The sequence below is a fragment of the Manacus candei genome, unplaced genomic scaffold, assembly GCF_025592945.1.
Source record: "Manacus candei isolate 608988 ecotype Guabito, Panama unplaced genomic scaffold, ASM2559294v1 h1tg000466l, whole genome shotgun sequence".
Classification (NCBI taxonomy): Eukaryota; Metazoa; Chordata; class Aves; order Passeriformes; family Pipridae; genus Manacus; species Manacus candei.
Window position 1 is genome coordinate 10,854 of NW_026138514.1, and position 24,449 is coordinate 35,302.

Consider the following 24,449-nt stretch of genomic DNA (forward strand, 5'->3'; position numbering starts at 1 on the left):
TACCAGGCTGCTGCCGAGATCAATGCCAGGCTGATACCAGGCTGACACCGGACCAATTCTGAGCTGATGCCAGAGCGATGCAGGACTGAGGCTGGATCAATGCCTCATCAATATCGGATCAATGCCTCATCAACATCGGATCGATGCCTCAGCAATATCGGATCGATGCCTCATCAATATCAGATCGATGCCTCATCAATATCGGATCAATGTGGAGCCGATGCTGGACTGATGCCGGATCAATGCCTGACCAATAGTGAGCCGATACTAAACCAATTCTGATTCCCTGCTGGATCCATACTGGACTGATGCCGGATCAATACCAGACCAACACTGAGCTGATACTGAACCAGTTCTGATTCCCTGCCGGATCCATACGGGACTGATACCGGATCAATGCCGGGTCGAGGCTGGATCGATGGATCAATGGATTGATGGATCGATGGATCAATGGATCAATGGATTGGTGGATCAATAGATCGATGCCAGATTGATCCCAGATTGACTCCGGATCAATACTGGGCCGATACCAGGTCAATGGTGGGCTCCTGCCGGACTGATACCGGATCAATGCCGGCTCGAGGATTGATGGTCGATGGATCGATGGATCGATGGATCAATGGATCAATGGGTCAATGCCGGGTTGATCCCAGATTGACTCCGGATCAATACTGGGCCGATACCGGGTCAATGGTGGGCTCCTGCCGGACTGATACCGGATCAATGCCCGACCAACACCGGACTGATCCTGGATCGATGCCGGGCCAATACCAGACCAATACCAGACCAATACCGGGCCAATACCAGACCAATACCGGGTCAATACCGGGCCAATACCGGGTCAATACGGGGGCCGGCCCTTCCCCGTGCCACGCCTGGTGCCCGTGCCGGGCTCAGGGCCCGGCGGGTCCCACCCGGAGCCGCAGAGCCACGGGCAGGTGGTCGGAGCGCGTGGCCAGCTGGGTGATGACCGACACCCCGGTGACCTCCTGCGGGGACAGCGGGGTCAGGGCAGGGGTCAGGGGTCACGGGGGGGGTCGCGGGGGGGGTCACGGGGGGGCACTCACGGTGGGCAGCGGCGGGTGCCCGCGGTGCAGCACGTAGTCCACGCGCCGGCCCTGCCAGGGCGGGGGGCAGCGGGGTCGGGGTGCCCGTCACACAGGATGGGCCCGGCCAGGAACTGCTGCCGGCCCCAGGGGTGGGACAGCGTCCTGCGGGCAGGGGGCACGGGGTGAGGGCAGGGGGTGGCACCGGGGGGGCACCGTCAGGGTATGGGGTGGGGCAGGGGACACCCCGTCAGGGCCGGGGGGCAGCGGGGTCGGGGGTGCCCGTCACACAGGATGGGGCCTGCCAGGAACTGCTGCCGGCCCCACGGGTGGGACAGCGTCCTGCGGGCAGGGGGCACCGTCAGGGCACCGGGGGGCACCGGTGGGGCAGGGGACACACCGTCAGGGCCGGGGGCAGCGGGGGTCGGGGGTGCCCGTCACACAGGATGGGGCCTGCCAGGAACTGCTGCCGGCCCCAGGGGTTGGGACAGCGTCCTGCGGGCAGGGGGGCACGGGCCGGTGAGGGCACCGGGTGGGGCAGGGGGCACCGTCAGGGCATGGGGTGGGGCAGGGGGGGGCAGGGGACACACTGTGAGGGCACGGGGTGGCACTGGGGTGGCACCGGGGGAACACCGGTGGGGCAGGGGACACCCCGTCAGGGCACGGGGTGGCACCGGGGTGACACGGATGGGGCAGGGGACACGCTGTGAGGGCACCGGGTGGCACCGGGGTGCACCGGTGGGGGAGGGGACACACTGTGAGGGCACCGGGTGGCACCGGGGGGGCAGGGGACACCGTCAGGGCCGGGGGGCAGCGGGATCGGGGTGCCCGTCACACAGGATGGGCCCGGCCAGGAACTGCTGCCGGCCCCAGGGGTGGGACAGCGTCCTGCGGGCAGGGGGCACGGGGTGAGGGCAGGGGGTGGCACTGGGGTGGCACCGGTGGGGCAGGGGACACCGTCAGGGCCGGGGGGCAGCGGGATCGGGGTGCCCGTCACACAGGATGGGACCTGCCAGGAACTGCTGCCGGCCCCAGGGGTGGGACAGCGTCCTGCGGGCAGGGGGCACGGGGTGAGGGCACCGGGTGGGGCAGGGGTGGCACCGGGGGGGCAGGGGACACGCTGTGAGGGCACGGGGTGATGCCAGTGGGGCAGGGGACAGGCCGTGTGGGCATGGGGTGGCACCGGTGGGGCAGGGGACATGCTGTGAGGGCACTGGGGTGACACCGGGGACACGCTGTGAGGGCACGGGGTTGGGCAGGGGACATGCGGTGAGGGCAGGGGTGACACCGGTGGGGCAGGGGACACGCTGTGAGGGCACGGGGTGGCACTGGGGTGGCACCGGCGGGGCACGGGACACGCTGTGAGGGCACGGGGTGACACCGGTGGGGCAGGGGACACGCCGGGAGGACACGGGGTGGCACTGGGGTGATGCCAGTGGGGCAGGGGACACGCTGTGAGGGCACGGGGTGGCACTGGGGTGATGCCAGTGGGGCAGGGGACACGCTGTGAGGGCACGGGGTGGCACCGGGGTGACACCAGTGGGGCGGGGGACACGCCGTGAGGGCGCGGGGTGGCACCGGGGTGGCACCGGGGTGACACCGGTGGGGCAGGGGACACGCCCGTGAGGGCACGGGGTGGCACCGGGGACACGCTGTGAGGGCACGGGGTGGCACCGGGGTGACAGGGATGGGGTGGCACCGGGATGTGGTGGCGCAGAGCGGCGATGGCAGGGGGGTGTGGTGACAGGGGGACACGGTGGGACACGGGCACAGGGGCACGGGGACGTGGCGTCAGGGGGACATGGTGGGACGTGGACACGGGCATGGGGACATGGTGATGGGGACATGGTGACAGGGACACAGGGGCACAGGGACGTGGTGACAGGAGGACGCGGGCACAGGGGCACGGGGACATGGTGACATGGGCACGGCGTGGCATGGGGACACGGCAGCGCGGGGGGTGGTGGCACAGGGACAGGGTGTCACGGGGACGTGGTGGGACACTGGCAGGGGGCCGTGGTGACATGGGCACGGCGTGGCGTGGGGACACGGCAGCACAGGGGGTGGTGGCACAGGGACAGGGTGTCACGGGGACGTGGGCACAGGGGCACAGGGACGTGGTGGCAGGAGGACGTGGTGACAGGGGGACGTGGGTGCAGGGGCACGGGGACATGGTGACATGGGCACAGCGTGGCGTGGGGGACACGGGTGTGGTGGCACAGGGACAGGGTGTCACCCGGGGCCAGCGGGACACGGGGGTGTGCAGGCACAGGGACACGGTGGTTGGGCCGTGGCGGTGGAGGGGACACGGTGGCACACAGTGGCACACGGTGGCACAGGGTGGCACACGGTGGCACACGGTGGCACACGGTGGCACGCGGTGGCACACGGTGGCACACGGTGGCACCACAGGGACAGAGGGTCGCCCCCCATCATCCCCTCTCCGGGCCGGTGGCTCGGCTGAAGCGTCCCCCTCCCCACCCCATGGCCCCTCCGTGTCCCCCAGCCCTGTGTCCCCCCCATGTCCCCTCCGTGTCCCCCTGTATTCCCCTCCATGTCCCCCCCCATGTCCCCTCTGTGTCCCCCACCCCTGTGTCCCCCCGTATTCCCCTCCGTGCCCCCCCATGTCCCCTCGTGTACCCCCATGTCCCCTCCGTGCCCCCCCATGTCCCCCCTCATGTCCCCTCCGTGTCCCCCCATGTCCCCCCCATGTCCCCCCCTCATGTCCCCTCCGTGTCCCCCCCATGACCCCTCCATGTCCCCCCCATGTCCCCTCCGTGTCCCCCCCCCGTGTCCCCCACCCCTGTGTCCCCCTGTATTCCCCTCCGTGTCCCCCCCATGTCCCCTCCGTGTCCCCCCCATGTCCCCCCCCGTCCCCAGCCCGTCACCTCTTCATCCTCTCGGGGGTGGACACGGGCTCCTCGTAGATCTTGAGGTAGTTGAGCAACGTCCCTTTGGGGGGGGGACAGGGGGGGACAGGGAGGGGACAGGGGGGACATGAGCAGGACCCCAGACACGACCACAGCCCTCCAGGAGGGGACACGGGGCACAGGGACAGGGGGGACCCCGGGACGGGGACAGGGAGGATCCCGGGGGGTGACAGTGGGGTCCCCATGGGGGGTGACAGTGGGGACCCCGGGACGGGGACAGGGAGGACCCCGGGGGGGTGACAGTGGGGTCGTCACGCGGGGGGGGCAGTGGGGTTATCAGGGGGTGACAGTGGGGTCCTCGGGGGGGGGGGTGACAGTGGGGTCCCCAGGGGGTGACAGTGGGGTTATCAGGGGGTGACAGTGGGGTCCCCAGGGGGTGACAGTGGGGTCCCTGAGGGGGTGACAGTGGGGTCACCGGAGGGGTGACAGTGGGGTCCTGGGGGGGTGACAGTGGGGTCCTCGGGGGAGGTGACAGTGGGGTCCTCGGGGGAGGTGACAGTGGGATCCCCGGGGGGGTGACAGTGGGGTCCCCGGGACTGACAGTGGGGTCGCCGGGGGGTGACAGTGGGGTCCCCGGGGGGGGTGACAGTGGGGTCCCCGAAGGGGGATGACAGTGGGGTCCACAGGGGGTGACAGTGGGGTCCCTGAGGGGGGTGACAGTGGGGTCCTCGGGGGGTGACAGTGGGGTCGCCGGGGGGGTGACAGTGGGGTCCCCGGGGGGGTGACAGTGGGGTCGCCAGAGGGGTGACAGTGGGGTCCCCGGGGCTGACAGTGGGGTCGCCGGGGGGTGACAGTGGGGTCCCTGAGGGGGTGACAGTGGGGTCACCGGGGGGGTGACAGTGGGGTCCCCCTGGGGGTGAGAGTGGGGTCGCCGGGGGGGTGACAGTGGGGTCCCCAGGGGGGGTGAGAGTGGGGTCGCCGGGGGGGGGTGACAGTGGGGTCCCGGGGGGGGTGACAGTGGGGTCCTCGGGGGGGTGACAGTGGGGGTCCCCAGGGGAGGTGACAGTGGGGTCCCCAGGGGGGTGACAGTGGGGTTCCCAGGAGGTGACAGAGGGGTCCCCGGGGGGTGACAGTGGGGTCCCAGGGGGTGACAGTGGGGGTTCCCAGGAGGTGACAGAGGGGGTCCCCGGGGGGTGACAGTGGGGTCCCAGGGGGTGACAGTGGGGTCCACAGGGGGTGACAGTGGGGTCCCCAGAGGGGTGACAGTGGGGTCCCCGGGGGGTGACAGTGGGGGTCCCCGGCAAGGGTGACAGTGGGGTGGGTGGCAGTGGGGTCCCCAGAGGGGGTGACAGTGGGGGTCCCCGTGGGGGTGACAGTGGGGTCCCCAGAGGGGTGACAGTGGGGTCCCCAGAGGGGGTGACAGTGGGGTCCCCGTGGGGTGACAGTGGGGTCCCCAGAGGGGTGACAGTGGGGTGGCTGGCAGTGGGGTCCCGGGGGGGGTGACAGTGGGGTCCCCGGGGGGGGTGACAGTGGGGTGGGTGGCAGTGGGGTCCCCGGGGGGTGATAGTGGGGTGGGTGGCAGTGGGGTGGGTGGCAGTGGGGTCCCCGGGGGTCTCACCGATGGCCCAGGGCTGGTCCTGCCCCGGCCCCAGGCGACAGGGGTCCTGGTACTCCTGGAAGAGCGGGTGCTGCTGGTTCAGTGCGTCACCTGCGCGGGGACACGGCTCTGCTGTCACCCCCCGGACCCCCGGGTGTCCCCCCATGTCCCCAACATCCCCCCCCCCCCCCGCTGTGCCCCTCCATAACTCCCTCGTGTCCCCCCATGTTTCCCTGTGTCCCCCCCGTGTCCCCCAGCACCCCCTCATGTCCTCACCGTGTGCCTCCATATCCCTCCATATCCCCCTCCGTGTACCCCCGTGTCCCCTCATGTCCCCAAGTGGCCCCTTGTGTCCCCCCCATGTCCCACTCCATGTCCCCCCTGTATCCCCCCCCACCACGTCCCTTCACATTCCTTCATGTCCCCCCTGTGTCCCCCCATGTCCCCCTGATGTCCCCCTCTATCCTACCACGTCCCCCCCGTGTCCCTCCATGTCCCCGTGTCCCCCTCAGTCCCCTCCATGTCCCCCATCTCCCCCACATCCCCCCTGTGTCCCCCCCCGTGTCCCCACATGTCCCCTTCAGTCCCCTCCATGTCCCCCATCTCCCCCACATCCCCCCGTGTCCCCCCGTGTCCCTCCATGTCCCCATGTCCCCCTCAGTCCCCTCCATGTCCCCCATCCATGTCCCCACTCTGTCCCTACATGTCCCCCTGTCCCCCTCAGTCCCCCTCCATGTCCCCCATCTCCCCCACATCCCCCCCTGTGTCCTCCCATGTCCCTCCATGTCCCCCTGTGTCCCCCTCTCCCTGTGTCCCTCACCCATGTCCCCTCTGCCCCTCATCTCCCCCACATCCCCCCCGTGACCCCCCGTGTCCCTCCATGTCCCTACATGTCCCCATGTCCCCCTCACTCCCCTCCATGTCCCCCATCCATGTCCCCCTGTGTCCCCCTCCCCCCTCTGTCCCTCCCCCATGTCCCCTCTGCCCCCCATCTCCCCCACATCCCCCCCATGTCCCCCCATGTCCCCCCGTGTCCCTCCATGTCCCCATGTCCCCCTCAGTCCCCTCCATGTCCCCCATCTCCCCCACATCCCCCCCCATGTCCCCCCGTGTCCCTCCATGTCCCCCTGTGTCCCCCTCAGTCTCCTCCATGCCCCCCATCTCCCCCACATCCCCCCCGTGTCCTCCCATGTCCCTCCATGTCCCCATGTCCCCCTCAGTCCCCTCTGCCCCCCATCTCCCCCACATCCTCCCCGTGTCCCCCCCATGTCCCTACGTGTCCCCATGTCCCCCTCAGTCTCCTCCATGTCCCCCAACCATGTCCCCCTGTCCCCCTCCCCCTCTGTCCCTCACCCATGTCCCCTCCATGTCCCCCATCTCCCCCACATCCCCCCGTGTCCCCCCATGTCCCTCCATGTCCCCATGTCCCCCTCAGTCCCCTCCATGTCCTCCATCTCCCCCACATCCCCCCCTGTGTCCCCCCCTGTGTCCCTACATGTCCCCATGTCCCCCTCAGTCCCCTCCATGTCCCCAATCTCCCCCACATCCCCCCCATATCCCCCCGTGTCCCTACATGTCCTTACATGTCCCCTTCAGTCCCCTCCATGTCCCCCATCTCCCCCACATCCCCCCCGTGTCCCCCCGTGTCCCTACATGTCCCCATGTCCCCCTCACTCCCCTCCATGTCCCCCATCCATGTCCCCACTGTGTCCCCCTCCCCCCGTGTCCCTCACCCATGTCCCCTCTGCCCCCCATCTCCCCCACATCCCCCCTGTGTCCCCCCACGTCCCTCCATGTCCCCCATCTCCCCCACATCCCCCCGTGTCCCCCCCATGTCCCTACATGTCCCCCTCAGTCCCCTCCATGTCCCCCATCTCCCCCACGTCCCCCCCCATGTCCCCCCCATGTCCCTACATGTCCCCATGTCCCCCTCAGTCCCCTCTGCCCCCCATCTCCCCCACATCCCTCCCTGTGTCCCCCCCATGTCCCTCCATGTCCCCTTCAGTCCCCTCCATGTCCCCCATCTCCCCCACATCCCCCCGTGTCCCCCATGTCCCTCCATGTCCCCATGTCCCCCTCAGTCCCCTCCATGTCCCCCATCTCCCCCACATCCCCCCGTGTCCCCCCGTGTCCCTACATGTCCCCATGTCCCCCTCAGTCCCCTCCATGTCCCCCATCCATGTCCCCACTCTGACCCCCCATTTCCCCCCCTGTGTCCCCCGTCCGTATCCCCTCTGCCCCCCATCTCCCCCACATCCCCCTCGTGTCCCCCCGTGTCCCTACATGTCCCCCTCAGTCCCCTCCATGTCCCCCATCCATGTCCCCACTCTGTCTCCCCCATTTCCCCCTCCATGTCCCCCCCATGTTCCCCTCCATGTCCCCCCCCGTGTCCCCCCCGTGTCCCCCCACCCCGGGAGCAGTTGTCGAAGTTGAGGTCCCCGCAGAGGACGTCGAAGGCCACGAGGTCCCCGCGCTGCTCCTGCTCCTGCCGGAACTGCCGGAGCCAGCGGAGCAGCAGGGTCAGCTGCAGGTCACGGACGGGGGCATCGCCTGGGGCAGGGACACGGGACACGGGCGTGGGGATGGATGGACACGGGGACACGGGCGTGGGGACGGATGGACACGGGGACACGGGCGTGGGGACGGACACGGATGGACACACGGACACATGGACCGGGGGGCACAGGGACACGGGGACACGGGTGTGGGGACGGACGGACACGGACAGACACACGGACACGGGGGCACAGGGACACGGGGACACGGGTGTGGGGATGGACGGACACGGACGGACACACGGACACACGGACACGGGGGCACGGGCGTGGGGACGGACACACGGACACAGGGGCACGGGGACACGGGGACACGGGCGTGGGGATGGACGGACACAGACAGGGGGGCACAGGGACACGGGGGCACGGGAGTGGGGACGGACGGACACACGGACACGGGGGCACAGGGACACGGGGACACGGGAGTGGGGACGGACGGACACACGGACACGGGGGCACAGGGACACGGGGACACAGGCATGGGGACGGACGGACACGGGGACACGGGCGTGGGGACGGACGGACATGGACGGACACACGGACCGGGGGGCACAGGGACACAGGGGCACGGGAGTGGGGACGGACGGACACACGGACACGGGGGCACAGGGACACGGGGACACGGGTGTGGGGACGGATGGACACACGGACAGGGGGGCACAGGGACACAGGGACACGGATGTGGGGACGGACGGACACGGACGGACACACGGACACAGGGACATGGGGGCACAGGGACACAGATGGACACGGACGGACACACGGACACAGGGGCACAGGGACAGGGGGACACTGGTGTGGGGACGGACGGACACGGACACGGGGACACAGGGACACGGGCGTGGGGACGGACGGACACGGACGAACACACGGACACACGGACACGGGGGCACGGGGACACGGATGTGGGGACGGACGGACACACGGACACGGGGACACGGGGACACGGGCGTGGGGACGGACGGACACGGACGGACACATGGACATGGGGGCACTGGGGGGCACACATGGGGTCACCACCCACCCCGGCACCGCTGGGACCCCCTTGGTGTCAGCTGGGCAGAGGGACAGACGGACACAGGGACACAGGGGGACACGGACAGGTGGGTGCACGGACACACAGACAGATGGACAAGGGGACATGGGGACAGGGCGGGATGGACACACGGACACAGGGACACAGGGACACGGGGGGACACGGACACACAGACACTGGAATAGGTGGACAAGGGGACGTGGTGGGACGGACACACAGACATGGGGACACGGGGGGACACGGACAGGTGGGTGCACGGACACACAGACATGGGGACACGGGGGGACACGGACAGGTGGGTGCACGGACACACAGACACGTGAACAGGTGGACACAGGGACATGGACACACCGGCACGTGGACATGGTGGGATGGACACACGGACATGGGGACACGGGGGGACACGGACAGGTGGGTGCACGGACACACAGACATGTGAAGAGGTGGACATGGGGACATGGTGGGATGGACACACGGACACAGGGACACGGGGGGACACGGACAGGTGGGTGCACGGACACACAGACACATGAACAGGTGGACACGGGGACATGGACACACCGGCACATGGACACGGTGGGATGGACACACAGACACGGACACAGGACACAGGGGGACACGGACATGTGGGTGCACGGACACACAGACAGGTCAATAGGTGGATAAGGGGACACGGTGGGACGGACACACGGACACAGGGACACATGGACACAAGAACAGGGGTCACAGGGACACGAGGACACACACACACGGTGTCCCCCCCGTCCCCCCGATGTCCCCTCCAGGCCCCCCCCCGTCCCCCCGATGTCTCCCCCCCCGTCCCCACTCACACGCCGGCGCCTGCAGGTGGGTGCAGCCGATGAACCCCACGAGGCGCCGACCCCGCGCCGACCCCAACAGCACCTGGGGGGGGGGACACGGCGCGTGTGTCACCTCGGCGGGTCCCCACCACCGCCCCCCACACCCCCCCCCGGCTCCCCCCCTCACCTGGGTCACCAGCAGCCCCTTGTTGGCCAGCGCGTCCTCGCGGGCGGCGTTGGGGAAGGGGTGGAAGCGGGCGGCCAGCAGCGGGAAGCGGCTGGCCAGGAGGAGCCCGCTGCCCAGCACCCGCAGCCGCCGCCGCCGCAGCCCCCCCGGGCCCACCCCCCACAGCACGAAGGGGAACCGGCGGCCCAGGCGCCGGCGCAGGAGCGCGGCCGCGGCGCCGTCGAACACCTCCTGCAGGCACACGAAGTCCGTGTCCGGGGGGATGTGCTCCGAGAGCACCGACGGCACCGGGGACGACATCGGCATCCCTGGGGCCGACATCGGCGTCCCCGGGACCGGGGTGGGCGCCGCGGGCGGGGCAGGGCTTGGCGTTGGGCTGGACGGCGGCACCGCCAGCGTCGGCACTGAGTCGTCTGCCGGTGATGGGTTGGCCACCGGTGATGGGTTGGCCATTGGTGATGGGTTGGCCATTGGTGATGGGTTGGCCATCAGTGATGGGTTGACCATCAGTGGTGGGTTGGCCATTGGTGATGAATTGGCCATTGGTGATGAATTGGCCATTGATGGTGGGTTGGCCATCGGTGATGAATTGGCCATCGGTGATGGGTTGGCCATCAGTGATGAATTGGCCATTGGTGATGGGTTGGCCATCGGTGACGGATTGGCCACCGACATCTCCAGCCATGGCATCGCGTTGGCCATCGGCACCAGCTCGGCCACGGGTGACCGATCGGCCCCCGGCATCTCCAGCCCCGGCGCTGGACGGGCCACCATCACCGGATCCTCCCCCGGCGCCGCCCCGGTCCCGGGCCCGTGCCGCGGCCACGGCGTGCCGAGCGTGCCCCCGTAGCCCCCCTCCCTCCCCGCGCCGCCGCGGCCCCAGCAGCCCGTCGCGGTCTCCGGAAGGTTCCTCGGGCGCCCCGGGCGCCAGGAGCCGGGCGATGCCCCGGGCGCGGCGCCGCGTGCCGCCCAGGTTGCTGAAGCGTGCCAGGCCGCTGGGCAGCAGGCACAGGTTGGCGCTGAGGAAGGTGAAGGAGCGGCGGCCCCGTGGGTCCCAGGGCGGCGCGGGCGCGGTGCCGGCGGCGCGCTGGAGCACCAGGGGCCGGCGGGCGGCCTGGGCCGGTAGCCACAGCAGCAGCCCCAGCGCGCCCAGGGGCAGCGACAGCACCAGCGCCGGCACCAGCGCCAGCCCCGCCAGCACCCGCGAGACCACCCCCCAAAACCGCCCCGCCCCGGGCGCGCCGCCACCGCGCCCGCTGCGCCGTGGTGGGCCGCAGGGCCAGCAGCCGGTCCAGCGCCCACCAACTGGGGGCCAGCAGCCCCCCGGCCACCGCGGCCAGCGCGGCCAGCGCCGGGCTGGGGAAGGGGGACTCGGGCAGCCGCGGGGGGGGCGGCCACGGCATCGGGGTGTCGGTGTTGGTGGCGGTGGGGTCACGACCCGGGTCAGAGGCGCCGGCACAGTTGGGGCAACCTGTGGGAGAGAGACCCCGGTGAGGGGGTGGGGAGGGGGGTGGGAGTGGGATCCGCCCCAGGGCCGGGGGTGGGACACCCCTCACACCCCCCCCCCGGCACGTCTCGGCCACCGCAGGAACTTCCCGTGGCCAGGAGCGGGACCCCCCCCACCCGTCCCCAACATGCTGGTGGCCACCACCACCACGGGAACATCCCGCGGCCCCCCCAAACGTCCCAGTCCCCGCGGGAAAAACTCACGTGGCCGGAGCGGGACCCCCCCCCCCCCGCCCCGCCCCATCCCGGCCACCGTGGGAAATTCCCTCCCCCGCGTCCCAGAGGCCACCGTGGGAATGTCCCTTGGCCGGGACCGTCCCCCCGCGGCCCCCGGGACCGGCCCCGGGCTCGGCCCCTGACCCCGGGCTCGGGGGGGGCGACAGGGCTGGCATGGGGGTCTGGCATGGGGGTCCCTCCTCCCTGTCCCTGCAGGGTCCCCCCGGGACCCCCAAGGTGACCCGTGGTGGGCACAGCCCGAGCTGGGACCCCCCGAGATGGTGTCTGCTGGTCCTTTTCTTCCTCACCCTCGTCCCGGGACCCCCCCGCAGCCCCCCACTCACCTGTCAGGGGGCTCGGGGGGGGGGTCAGGGGCCGCTGTCCCCGGGACCCCGCACACGGCCGAGCCCCTGAGCCCGGCCAGGGCAGGCTGGGGGCTGAGCCTGCCCGGGGGAGTCCCGGCCACGACCCTGTCCAGGTGAGTCCCGGCCCCGACCCCGTCCAGGTGAATCCCAGCTCCTGCCTCTGCCCAGGTGAGTCCCGACCCCAACCCTGCTCAGGTGAGTCCCGGCCCGGATCCTGTCCAGGTGAGTCCCGGCCACGACCCCGTCCAGGTGAGTCCTGACCCTGACCCCGTCCAGGTGAGTCCCGGCCCCGACCCCGTCCAGGTGAGTTCCGGCCCGGATCCTGTCCAGGTGAGTCCTGACCCCGACCCTGTCTGGTCACCTGTCTGGGTGAGTCCTGGCCCCGACTCCATCCAGGTGAGTCCCAGGCCTGCCCCAGTCCAGGTGAGTCCCGGCCCCGACCCTGCCCAGGTGAGTCCTGGCCCCTTCCCCTGTCCAGGTGAGTCCTGGCCCCTTAACCCTGCCCAGGTGAGTCCCGGCTCCTGCCCCTGCCCAGGTGAGTCCTGGCCCGGATCCTGCCCAGGCAAGTCCCGGTCCCTTAACCCTGTCCAGGTGAGTCCCGGCCCCAACCCTGTCCAGGTGAGTCCCAGATCCTGCCCAGGTGAGTCCCAGCCCCGACCCTGCCCAGGTGAGTCCCGGCCCGGACCCTGTGCAGGTGAGTCCTGACCCCGACCCTGTCTGGTCACCTGTCTGGGTGAGTCCCAACCCCTACCCTGCCCAGGTGAATCCCAGTTCCTACCCCTGCCCAGGTGAGTCCCGGCCCCGACCCTGCCCAGGTGAATCCCGGCCCCTTACCTTGTCCAGGTGAATCCCAGCTCCTGCCCCTGCCCAGGTAAGTCCTGGCCCGGATCCTGCCCAGGCAAGTCCCGGTCCCTTAACCCTGTCCAGGTGAGTCCCAGCCCCGACCCTGCCCAGGTGAGTCCTGGCCCCTTACCCTGTCCAGGTGAATCCCAGCTCCTGCCCCTGCCCAGGTGAGTCCCAGCTCGGATCCTGTCCAGGTGAGTCCTGGCCCCAACCCTGCCCAGGTGAATCCCGGTCCCTTAACCCTGTCCAGGTGAATCCCAGCCCCTTACCCTGTCCAGGTGAGTCCCAGATCCTGCCCAGGTGAGTCCCGGCCCCAACCCTGCCCAGGTGAGTCCTGGCCCGGATCCTGCCCAGGCAAGTCCCGGTCCCTTAACCCTGTCCAGGTGAATCCCAGCTCCTGACCCTGTCCAGGTGAGTCTCAGATCCTGCCCAGGTGAGTCCCAGCTCGGATCCTGCCCAGGTGAGTCCTGGCCCCGACCCTGCCCAGGTGAGTCCCAGCCCAAATCCTGCCCAGGTGAGTCCCAGATCCTGTCCAGGTGAGTCCCAGCTCCTGCCCCTGCCCAGGTGAGTCCCAGATCCTGCCCAGGTGAGTCCCAGATCCTGCCCAGGTGAGTCCCGGATCCTGCCCAGGTGAGTCCCGGGAGGCCGTGACCGGCTGACCTGGCCCGACCGGTTCTTGACACCTCCGAGCCCCGTGGCCACACCAGGGCCGGACACCACACGTGGTCAGTGACACCTCACCTGGGCAGGTGACTCCTGCCTGACTCCTGCCTGGATTCTTCCTGGATCCTTCCCGGATCCTGCCTGACTCCTGCCTGACTCCTGCCTGGATTCTTCCTGGATCCTTCCCGGATCCTGCCTGACTCCTGCCTGACTCCTGCCTGGATTCTTCCTGGATCCTTCCCGGATCCTGCCTGACTCCTGCCTGACTCCTGCCTGGATTCTTCCTGGATCCTTCCTGGATCCTTCCTGGATCCTGCCTGACTCCTGCCTGACTCCTGCCTGACTCTGCAGCCGCCGACTCCCAGCATGAGGTGGTGCCAGACACTGGGGTCACTGGGGTCATGGGGTGCACTGGGGTCACCGGGGACACAGGGGGTTCTGAGAGCACTGGGATTACTGGGGACAGCGGGACACTGGGGTCACTGGGGACAGTGGGACACTGGGGTCACTGGGGACAATGGGACACTGGGATTACTGGGGACAAGGGGACACTGGGGTCACTGGGGACAATGGGACACTGGGATTACTGGGGACAGCGGGACACTGGGATTACTGGGGACAACGGGACACTGGGGTCACTGGGGACAACGGGACACTGGGGTCACTGGGGACAACGGGACACTGGGGTCACTGGGGACAGCAGGACACTGGGATTACTGGGGACAAGGGGACACTGGGATTACTGGATGCACTGGGAGTACAGGGGGTTCTGAGAGCACTGGGATTACTGGGGACAGTGGGACACTGGGATTACTGGGGACAACAGGACACTGGGATAACTGGGGAGAACGGGACACTGGGGGTATTGGAGGTGCTGGAGTCACTGGGAACGCTGGGGACACTGGGAACACTGGGGGCACTGGGAACACTGGGGGCACTGGGGGCACTGGGAACACTGGGGGCACTGGGAACACTGGGAACACTGGGGGCACTGGGAACACTGGGAACACTGGGAACACTGGGGGCACTGGGAACACTGGGGGCACTGGGGACACTGGGAACACTGGGGACACTGGGAACACTGGGAACACTGGGGGCACTGGAACACTGGGGGCACTGGGAACACTGGGAACACTGGGGGCACTGGGAACACTGGGGGCACTGGGGGCACTGGGAACACTGGGAACACTGGGGGCACTGGGAACACTGGGAACACTGGGAACACTGGGAACACTGGGGGCACTGGAACACTGGGGGCACTGGGGGCACTGGGAACACTGGGGGCACTGGGAACACTGGGAACACTGGGGGCACTGGGAACACTGGGAACACTGGGAACACTGGGGGCACTGGGAACACTGGGGGCACTGGGGGCACTGGGAACACTGGGAACACTGGGGACACTGGGAACACTGGGAACACTGGGAACACTGGGAACACTGGGGGCACTGGAACACTGGGGGCACTGGGGGCACTGGGAACACTGGGAACACTGGGGGCACTGGGAACACTGGGAACACTGGGAACACTGGGAACACTGGGGGCACTGGGAACACTGGGAACACTGGGGGCACTGGGAACACTGGGGGCACTGGGGGCACTGGGGGCACTGGGGGCACTGGGAACACTGGGGGCACTGGGAACACTGGGAACACTGGAAACACTGGGGGCACTGGGGGCACTGGGAACACTGGGGGCACTGGGGGCACTGGGAACACTGGGAACACTGGAAACACTGGGGGCACTGGAACACTGGGGGCACTGGGAACACTGGGAACACTGGGGGCACTGGGGGCACTGGGAACACTGGGGGCACTGGGGGCACTGGGGGCACTGGGAACACTGGGGGCACTGGGGGCACTGGGAACACTGGGGGCACTGGGAACACTGGGGGCACTGGGGGCACTGGGAACACTGGGAACACTGGGGGCACTGGGAACACTGGGAACACTGGGAACACTGGGGGCACTGGGAACACTGGGGGCACTGGGAACACTGGGGGCACTGGGGGCACTGGGAACACTGGGGGCACTGGGGAAAACGAGTCACCCCCGGGGGTCCCCCCTGCTCCCACCCTGCGGGTCCCAGGCAGGTTCCCCCCTCCCGCTCCCGGCTCGTCCCTTGTCCCCGCGGGGCCGTGGGTGGCGGGGCCGGCACGTGCCACGGGTGACTCGGCCCGGGCGTGGCACCTCCTGCCACCCCCTCTGGCCACGGGGCGGGAATTGGGGTCACCGCGGGAGCGGGAATGCGAGGGGGGGACTGTCCCTGTGCCCCCCTCCCCCGGTGCCCACCCCGAGGGGGCAGTGCCAGGGGCTCGGGTTGCCCCGGCACGGTGGCACTGGCATTGTCCCCGCGGTGCTGGCACTGGCACCGGCATTGTCCCCGCGGTGCTGGCACTGGCACTGGCACCGGCATTGTCCCCGCGGTGCTGGCACTGGCACTGGCATTGTCCCCACGTCGATGGCACTGGCACTGGCACCGGCATTGTCCCCGCGGCGCTGGCACTGGCACTGGCATTGTCCCCGCGGCGCTGGCACTGGCACTGGCACCGGCATTGTCCCCGCGGTGCTGGCAGTGCCACTGGCATTGTCCCCGCGGCGCTGGCAGTGCCACCGGCATTGTCCCCGCGGTGCCAGCCCCCGGAAAGGGCACAGAGCCACAGCCCCGGCACCCGGCGCCGGCTCCTGCCCGCGGGGCCGTGTTTGCCCGGGTGGGGCAGCCGAGCCCTCCCCGGTGTGGCCTTTGAGGTGGCTTTGGGGGCGAGTGGCACCGTGCCCTGGTGCCCCGAGGGTTGGGCAGCGCCAGAGCCGCCTGTGCCGGCTCCGAGCCCGTCCTGGCTCCGAGCCCGTGCTGGTTCCCTGCCCGGGCCGGTTCCCTGCCCGTGCCAGTTCCCTGCCTGTGCCACCACCGCCGCTGCCGCTGCCTCTGAGGTGGCTTTGGTGGCCGGGGGGGCGAGTGGCACCGTACCCTGGTGCCCTGAGGGCTGGGCAGTGCCAGAGTCACCTGTGCCGGCTCTGAGACCGTCCCGGTTCTGAGCCCGTCCCAGTTAGAAACCTGTCCCAGTTAGAAGCCCACCGAGTTCCCCACCAGTGCCACTTCCCTGCCGGTGCCACTTCCCTGCCGGTGCCACCTACCACCGGTGCCATTTCCCTACCGGTACCACCTGCCACCGGTGCCATTTCCCTGCCTGTACCACCTCCCTGCCGGTGCCACTTCCCTGCCTGTACCACTTCCCTGCCGGTGCCATTTCCCTGCCGGTGCCACCTCCCTGCCGGTGCCACCTCCCTGCCGGTGCCACCTCCGCTGCCGCCACGTCCCGGCCACTCCCCCCTCACCTCCGCACCCCCCAGCTCCGGGGGCCATCTCTGGTGCCACCTCCGCGGCGTCCCCGCTGTCCCCTCGCGCCCGGGGGCTGCCGGTGGCCACCGCTGGCCCCGGGCCCGTCGTTGTCGCCGCGGGAGCTCCGCAGGTGACAAAACATCCGCCGGCCGCGGGGACCTTCATTAAGGGCGGCCGTGCCACGTCCGGCCGCATTCCTGCCACCCTGCGTGGCCCCGCCGCCACCCCCGCGGGGCGCGGACCCCCCCCCCCCGGGCCACCCCGGGGTGGTCCCTGCGGCCCACGGGGGGTTGGTGGCCGCGGAGGTGCCACCGCGCCTCGCCCGGAGGTGCCACCTGACCGGTTCTGCCGGGTCAGGTGACCCCCGGGTGACCCCTCCCCCAGGTAACCCCCGGGTGACCCCTCCCAGGTGACCCCCAGGTGACCCCCGCGCGAGGGGTGTCGCGGTCACGGGGGGGTCACGGTGACGGTGGCACCGCTGGCACCGCGGTGGCACCCGCGGGACTGGCACCACCCACCCCCCTCTGGGTGTCCACACCCCCCTCTCACCTGCCCAGGTGTCCCCCCCCACCCCGCGGGACCCCCACGGGGGGACAAAATGTGACACGGGGGGGACAAAATGTGACACGGGGGGACACGGGGGGACAAAATGTGACACGGGGGGACATGGGGGGACAAAATGTGACACGGGGGGACACGACCAGAGGATTTGTCCCCAGACACTTCCTCTTCCTCTTCCCTTTCCCCTTCCTTTTCCTGCCGCCGGACCTCCGGGGGGGGAGGGGTGTCCGTGTGTGTCCCCCCCCGCACCCCCAGACCCCCACGCCTCGGTCTCTGTCACCCCCTGTCACCCCCCAGAGCCCGCCGACCCCCGATGTCCCCCCCCGTGGCATGAGGGTGAGACCCCGGGGCAGGGCGGGACACAGGAGGGGACAGAGGAGGGGACAGAGGGGACACAGGAGGGGACACAGGGGGGGATGAGGGGACACAGAAGGGGACACAGAAGGGGACACAGAGGGTGACACAGGAGGGGACAGAGGGGACAGAGGAGGGGACAGAGGAGGGGACAGAGGGGACAGAGGGGACACAGGAGGGGACACAGGAGGGGACACAGAAGGGGACAGAGGAGGGGACAGAGAAGGGGACACAGAAGGTGACACAGGAGGGGACACAGAATGGGGACAGAGAAGGGGACACAGGAGGGGACACAGAAGGTGACACAGCAGGGGACACAGAATGGGGACAGAGGAGGGGACAGAGGAGGGGACAGAGGAGGGGACAGAGGGGACACAGGAGGGGACACAGAAGGGGACACAGAGGGGGACACAGAAGGGGACACAGGAGGGGACACAGGAGGGGACACAGGAGGGGACAGAGGGGACACAGAAGGTGACACAGAAGGGGACGAGGGGACACAGGAGGGGACACAGGAGGGGACACAGGAGGGGACACAGAAGGGGACAGAGAAGGGGACACAGGAGGGGACACAGAAGGTGACACAGCAGGGGACACAGGAGGGGACACAGGAGGGGACAGAGGGGACTCAGAAGGTGACACAGAAGGTGACACAGGAGGGGACACAGGAGGGGACACAGAAGGGGACACAGCAGGGGACACAGGAGGGGACACAGGAGGGGACAGAGGTGACACAGAAGGGGACACAGGAGGGGACACAGAAGGTGACACAGCAGGGGACACAGGAGGGGACACAGGAGGGGACAGAGGGGACTCAGAAGGTGACACAGAAGGTGACACAGGAGGGGACACAGGAGGGGACACAGAAGGGGACACAGCAGGGGACACAGGAGGGGACACAGGAGGGGACAGAGGTGACACAGAAGGGGACACAGGAGGGGACACAGAAGGTGACACAAAAGGGGACACAGGAGGGGACACAGGAGGGGACACAGAAGGAGACACAGAAGGGGACACAGAAGGTGACACAAAAGGGGACACGGGGGGGACACAGGAGGGGACACAGAAGGTGACACAGGAGGGGACACAGAAGGGGACACAGAAGGTGACACAGAAGGGGACACAGAGGGGACACAGCAGGGGACACTGCCCGACCCCCCGGAGGCCCCTTTACCCCCAGGTGCCCCCGGTGCGGGGTCCCGGCTCCGTTTCCCGCTCCAGAACCGAAAGGAAAAGCGGCCCCGAAAGCGAAAGGAAAAACTCCGCGCCGTGACCTCCCCGCACCGGCACGGCCGGGACCCCAAACTGGGCGGACTGGGGCGGACTGGGGCGGACTGGGGCGGACTGGAGCGGCCGGGGCTCGGGGGTGGCACTCGGGACCCCCGCGGACCCCCCCAATCCCGCCCGTGCTGTCCCGGCCCGGCTGATTTGGGGGTTTCCAGGGGGGGTTCCAGGGGGGGTTCCAGGGGGGTCCCGGAGGCTCGGGGGGGTCTTTCAGGGGTGCCAGGACCCCTCCGGGCACGGTGGCCGGGGGGCGATGCCAGGGATTGGCGGCGGGGGCACCGCGGGGGCACCGGGGCTGGGGAGGGGAGGGGTCCCTGGAGGAGCAGGGAGGAGACGGGGGGGTCATGCCGGGGTCCGTCAAGGACCGGGCCGGGTGTCCTGGGTGCTCTGCCAGGTCCTGTGCCCGGTCCTGTGCCCGGTGCTGTGCCCGGTGCTGTGCCCGGTGCTGTGCCAGGTGTCCTGGGTGCTGTGCCCGGTGCTGTGCCCGGTGTCCTGTGGGTGCTGTGCCCGGTGCTGTGCCCGGTCCTGTGCCCGGTGTCCTGGGTGCTGTGCCCGGTGCTGTGCCCGGTGTCCTGGGTGCTGTGCCCGGTGCTGTGCCAGGTCCTGTGCCCGGTGCTGTGCCAGGTGTCCTGGGTGCTGTGCCCGGGGCTGTGCCCGGTGCTGTGCCGGGTGTCCTGGGTGCTGTGCCAGATCCTGTGCCCGGTGCTGTGCCCGGTGTCCTGGGTGCTGTGCCCGGTCCTGTGCCAGGTCCTGTGCCCGGTCCTGTGCCCGGTGTCCTGGGTGCTGTGCCGGGTGCTGTGCCAGGTGCTGTGCCCGGTGTCCTGTGGGTGCTGTGCCCGGTGTCCTGGGTACTGTGCCCGGTGTCCTGGGGGTGCTGTGCCCGGTGCTGTGCCCGGTGTCCTGGGTGCTGTGCCGGGTGCTATACCCGGTGCTGTACCGGGTGTCCTGGGTGCTGTGCCAGGTCCTGCGCCCGGTGCTGTGCCCGGTGTCCTGGGTGCTGTGCCTGGTGCTGTGCCCGGTGCTGTGCCCGGTCCTGTGCCCGGTGCTGTGCCCGGTGTCCTGGGTGCTGTGCCAGATCCTGTGCCCGGTGCTGTGCCCGGTGCTGTGCCCGGTGTCCTGGGTGCTGTGCCAGATCCTGTGCCCGGTGCTGTGCCCGGTGTCCTGGGTGCTGTGCCCGGGGCTGTGCCCGGGGCTGTGCCCGGTGTCCTGGGTGCTGTGCCCGGGGCTGTGCCAGGTCCTGCGCCCGGTGCTGTGCCCGGTGTCCTGGGTGCTGTGCCCGGTGCTGTGCCCGGTGCTGTACCCGGTGTCCTGGGTGCTGTGCCCGGTGCTGTGCCAGGTCCTGTGCCCGGTGCTGTGCCCGGTGCTGTGCCAGGTCCTGTGCCCGGTGCTGTTCCCGGTGCTGTGCCCGGTGCTGTTCCCGGTGCTGTGCCCGGTGTCCTGGGTGCTGTGCCAGGTCCTGTGCCCGGTGTCCTGTGCCCGGTCCTGTGCCCGGTGTCCCGCGGGTGCTGTGCCCGGTGCCAGGAATCAAAAGTGCCCAGAATGAAACTTGCGGGCTGGGACAAGACCAGGTCGACAAACGAACAAAGCAGGATAATGATGATGATAATGATGATGATAATGATGATAATGATGATGATAATGATGTGATAATGATGATAATAATGATGATAATGATGTGATAATGATGATAATGATCGTCGTCGTCGTCGTCATCGTTGTCGTCATCACCTTCGGAAATAAAAAGGGAAGAGAAACCCCGAGAGAAACCAGAGGTGCCCATCGAGCCCTGGAAGTGCCAGAGCTGCCGCCAGCCCCGTGCTCTGCCAGGATCCATGTCCTCTGTGCCACCATGTCCTCTGTGCCACCATGTCCTCTGTGCCACCATGTCCTGTGCCCCACCATGTCCTCTGTGCCACCATGTCCTCTGTGCCACACCATGTCCTCTGTGCCCCACCATGTCCTGTGTGCCCCACCATGTCCTCTGTGCCACACCATGTCCTGTGTGCCCCACCATGTCCTCTGTGCCACACCATGTCCTGTGTGCCCCACCATGTCCTGTGTGCCACCATGTCCTGTGTGCCACCATGTCCTGTGTGCCACACCATGTCCTCTGTGCCCCACCATGTCCTGTGTGCCCCACCATGTCCTCTGTGCCACACCATGTCCTGTGTGCCCCACCATGTCCTGTGTGCCACCATGTCCTGTGTGCCCCACCATGTCCTCTGTGCCACACCATGTCCTGTGTGCCACCATGTCCTGTGTGCCCCACCATGTCCTCTGTGCCACACCATGTCCTGTGTGCCACCATGTCCTCTGTGCCCCACCATGTCCTCTGTGCCACACCATGTCCTGTGTGCCCCACCATGTCCTGTGTGCCACCATGTCCTGTGTGCCACCATGTCCTGTGTGCCACACCATGTCCTGTGTGCCACCATGTCCTGTGTGCCCCACCATGTCCTCTGTGCCACACCATGTCCTGTGTGCCCCACCATGTCCTCTGTGCCACACTATGTCCTCTGTGCCCCACCATGTCCTGTGTGCCCCACCATGTCCTCTGTGCCCCACCATGTCCTGTGTGCCACCATGTCCTGTGTGCCCCACCATGTCCTCTGTGCCACACCATGTCCTGTGTGCCACCATGTCCTCTGTGCCCCACCATGTCCTCTGTGCCACACCATGTCCTGTGTGCCCCACCATGTCCTGTGTGCCACCATGTCCTGTGTGCCACCATGTCCTGTGTGCCACACCATGTCCTGTGTGCCACCATGTCCTGTGTGCCACCATGTCCTCTGTGCCACCATGTCCTGTGTGCCACCATGTCCTGTGTGCCACACCATGTCCTCTGTGCCCCACCATGTCCTGTGTGCCCCACCATGTCCTCTGTGCCCCACCATGTCCTGTGTGCCACCATGTCCTCTGTGCCACACCATGTCCTCTGTGCCCCACCATGTCCTCTGTGCCACCATGTCCTCTGTGCCCCACCGTGTCCTCTGTGCCACCATGTCCTGTGTGCCACCATGTCCTCTGTGCCACCATGTCCTGTGTGCCCCACCATGTCCTGTGTGCCACCATGTCCTGTGTGCCACCATGTCCTCTGTGCCACCGTGTCCTCTGTGCCACCATGTCCTCTGTGCCCCACCATGTCCTCTGTGCCCCACCATGTCCTGTGTGCCACACCGTGTCCTCTGTGCCACCATGTCCTGTGTGCCACCATGTCCTCTGTGCCACCATGTCCTGTGTGCCACACCATGTCCTCTGTGCCACCATGTCCTCTGTGCCACCATGTCCTCTGTGCCCCACCGTGTCCTGTGTGCCACCATGTCCTGTGTGCCACCATGTCCTCTGTGCCCCACCGTGTCCTCTGTGCCCCACCGTGTCCTCTGTGCCACCATGTCCTGTGTGCCCCACCATGTCCTGTGTGCCACCATGTCCTCTGTGCCACACCATGTCCTGTGCCCCACCATGTCCTCTGTGCCACACCATGTCCTGTGTGCCACCATGTCCTCTGTGCCACACCATGTCCTGTGTGCCACCATGTCCTCTGTGCCACCATGTCCTGTGCCCCACCATGTCCTCTGTGCCCCACCGTGTCCTCTGTGCCCCACCAGCCCAACATCCCTCTGTCCCAAAATCCCTCTGCCCCCAAATTCCTCTGCCCCTTCATCCCTATGTCCCACCATCCCAATACCCTTTGTCCCACCATCCCAATATCCCTCTGCCCCTCTATCCCTCTATCCCTCCATCCCTCTGCCCCTCCATCCCAACACCCCCCTGTCCGTCCGTCCCTGTCTTACCATCCCAACATCCTTCTGCCCCACCAGCCCAACAGCCCAACATCCCTCTGTCCCTCCATCCCTCTGTCCCAAAATCCCTCTGCCCCTCCATCCCTATGTCCCACCATCCCTATGTCCCACCATCCCAATATCCCTCTGTCCTTCCATCCCTATGTCCCACCATCCCTATGTCCCACCATCCCAATATCCCTCTGTCCTTCCATCCCTATGTCCCACCATCCCTATGTCCCACCATCCCAATATCCCTCTGTCCCACCATCCCTCTGCCCCTCCACCCCAACACCCCCCTGTCCGTCCATCCCTGTTTCACCATCCCAACATCCTTCTGCCCCTCCATCCCTCCATCCCAAAGTCCCTCTGTCCTTCCATCCCTCTTCCCCTCCATCTCTCTACCCCTCCATCCCTCTGCCCCCCCATCCCTCTTCCCCTCCATCCCTGTCCCTCCGTCCCTCTGTCCCTCCATCCCACCATCCCTCTGTCCCACCACCCCTCTGTCCCTCCATCCCTCCACCCCTCCGTCCCTCTGTCCCTCCATCCCACCACCCCTCTATCCCTCCACCCCTCCATCCCACCACCCCTCCATCCCTCTGTCCCTCCACCCCTCCATCCCACCACCCCCCCATCCCTCTACCCCCCATCCCTCTGTCCCCCCATCCCTCTGTCCCTCCTTCCCTCTGTCCCCCCATCCCTCTGTCCCCCCATCCCTCTGTCCCCCCATCCCTCTGTCCCTCCATCCCTGTCCCACCATCCCCCCATCCCTCTGCCCCCCCCATCCCTCTGTCCCTCCATCCCTCTGCCCCTCCATCCCTGTCCCACCATCCCCCCATCCCTCTGTCCCTCCTTCCCTCTGTCCCCCCATCCCTCTGTCCCCCCATCCCTCTGTCCCTCCATCCCTCCATCCCTCTGTCCCTCTGTCCCTCCATCCCTCCATCCCACCTCTCCCACGTCCCTCCATGTTTTCCACGTATTCCCACCCCTCCATCTTCTCCATCCCCCCTTTCCTCCCAGTCCCCCCAACCCCTCCTCTATCCACCTTCCCCCATCCCACCACGTCCCCCCAACCCTCCTCCATCCACGTTCCCCAAATCCCACCACATCCCCCCAACCCTCCTCCATCCCCATTCCCCAAATCCCACCATCCCCTCCGTGTCCTTCCAGCTCCCCCCTGTCCAGGGCAAGGTCCAGCTGTCCAGGGGGGGTCACACAGATGTCCAGGGGGGATCCAAGTGTCCAGGGGGGTCCCACAGATGTCCAGGGGGATACTCGGGTGTCCGGAGGTGGGGGGACAGGTCCCAGGTGTCCAGGGGGGATCCAGGTGTCCAGGGGGGGGGTCACTCAGATGTCCAGGGGGATACTCGGGTGTCCGGCGTAGGGAACAGATCCCAGGTGTCCGGGGGGGGTCACACAGATGTCCAGGGGGATCCTCGGGTGTC

General features: G+C 68.2%; 2 protein-coding genes across 5 annotated transcripts; both read right to left on the minus strand.

Annotated features, from left to right (window-relative positions):
- Positions 1-10,924, minus strand: LOC127465697 (sphingomyelin phosphodiesterase 5-like). The gene is made up of 8 exons (XM_051776199.1): positions 10,092-10,924; positions 9,935-10,007; positions 7,923-8,063; positions 5,535-5,624; positions 3,935-3,998; positions 1,068-1,211; positions 324-989; positions 1-246 (listed from the first exon to the last, which is right to left on the minus strand). Exons 1-7 carry the CDS (start codon positions 10,863-10,865, stop codon positions 842-844), a joined length of 1,434 nt encoding a protein of 477 aa, XP_051632159.1. The 5' UTR covers positions 10,866-10,924; the 3' UTR covers positions 1-246; positions 324-841.
- A 2,623-nt stretch (positions 10,925-13,547) lies between these two features.
- On the minus strand, positions 13,548-16,630 carry LOC127465698 (uncharacterized). Of its 4 annotated transcripts, none has more exons than XM_051776204.1 (3): positions 15,661-16,630; positions 15,053-15,140; positions 13,548-14,756 (listed from the first exon to the last, which is right to left on the minus strand). In XM_051776204.1, exons 1-3 carry the CDS (start codon positions 16,301-16,303, stop codon positions 14,495-14,497), a joined length of 993 nt encoding a protein of 330 aa, XP_051632164.1. In that variant the 5' UTR covers positions 16,304-16,630; the 3' UTR covers positions 13,548-14,494. The 4 variants fall into 4 exon arrangements, with proteins under 4 accessions (XP_051632164.1, XP_051632162.1, XP_051632161.1 ...); XM_051776202.1 differs by having other exon boundaries at positions 13,548-14,997; positions 15,053-15,114; positions 15,591-16,630; XM_051776201.1 differs by having other exon boundaries at positions 13,548-15,140; positions 15,679-16,630.
- Between the last annotated feature and the right edge of the window lie 7,819 nt (positions 16,631-24,449).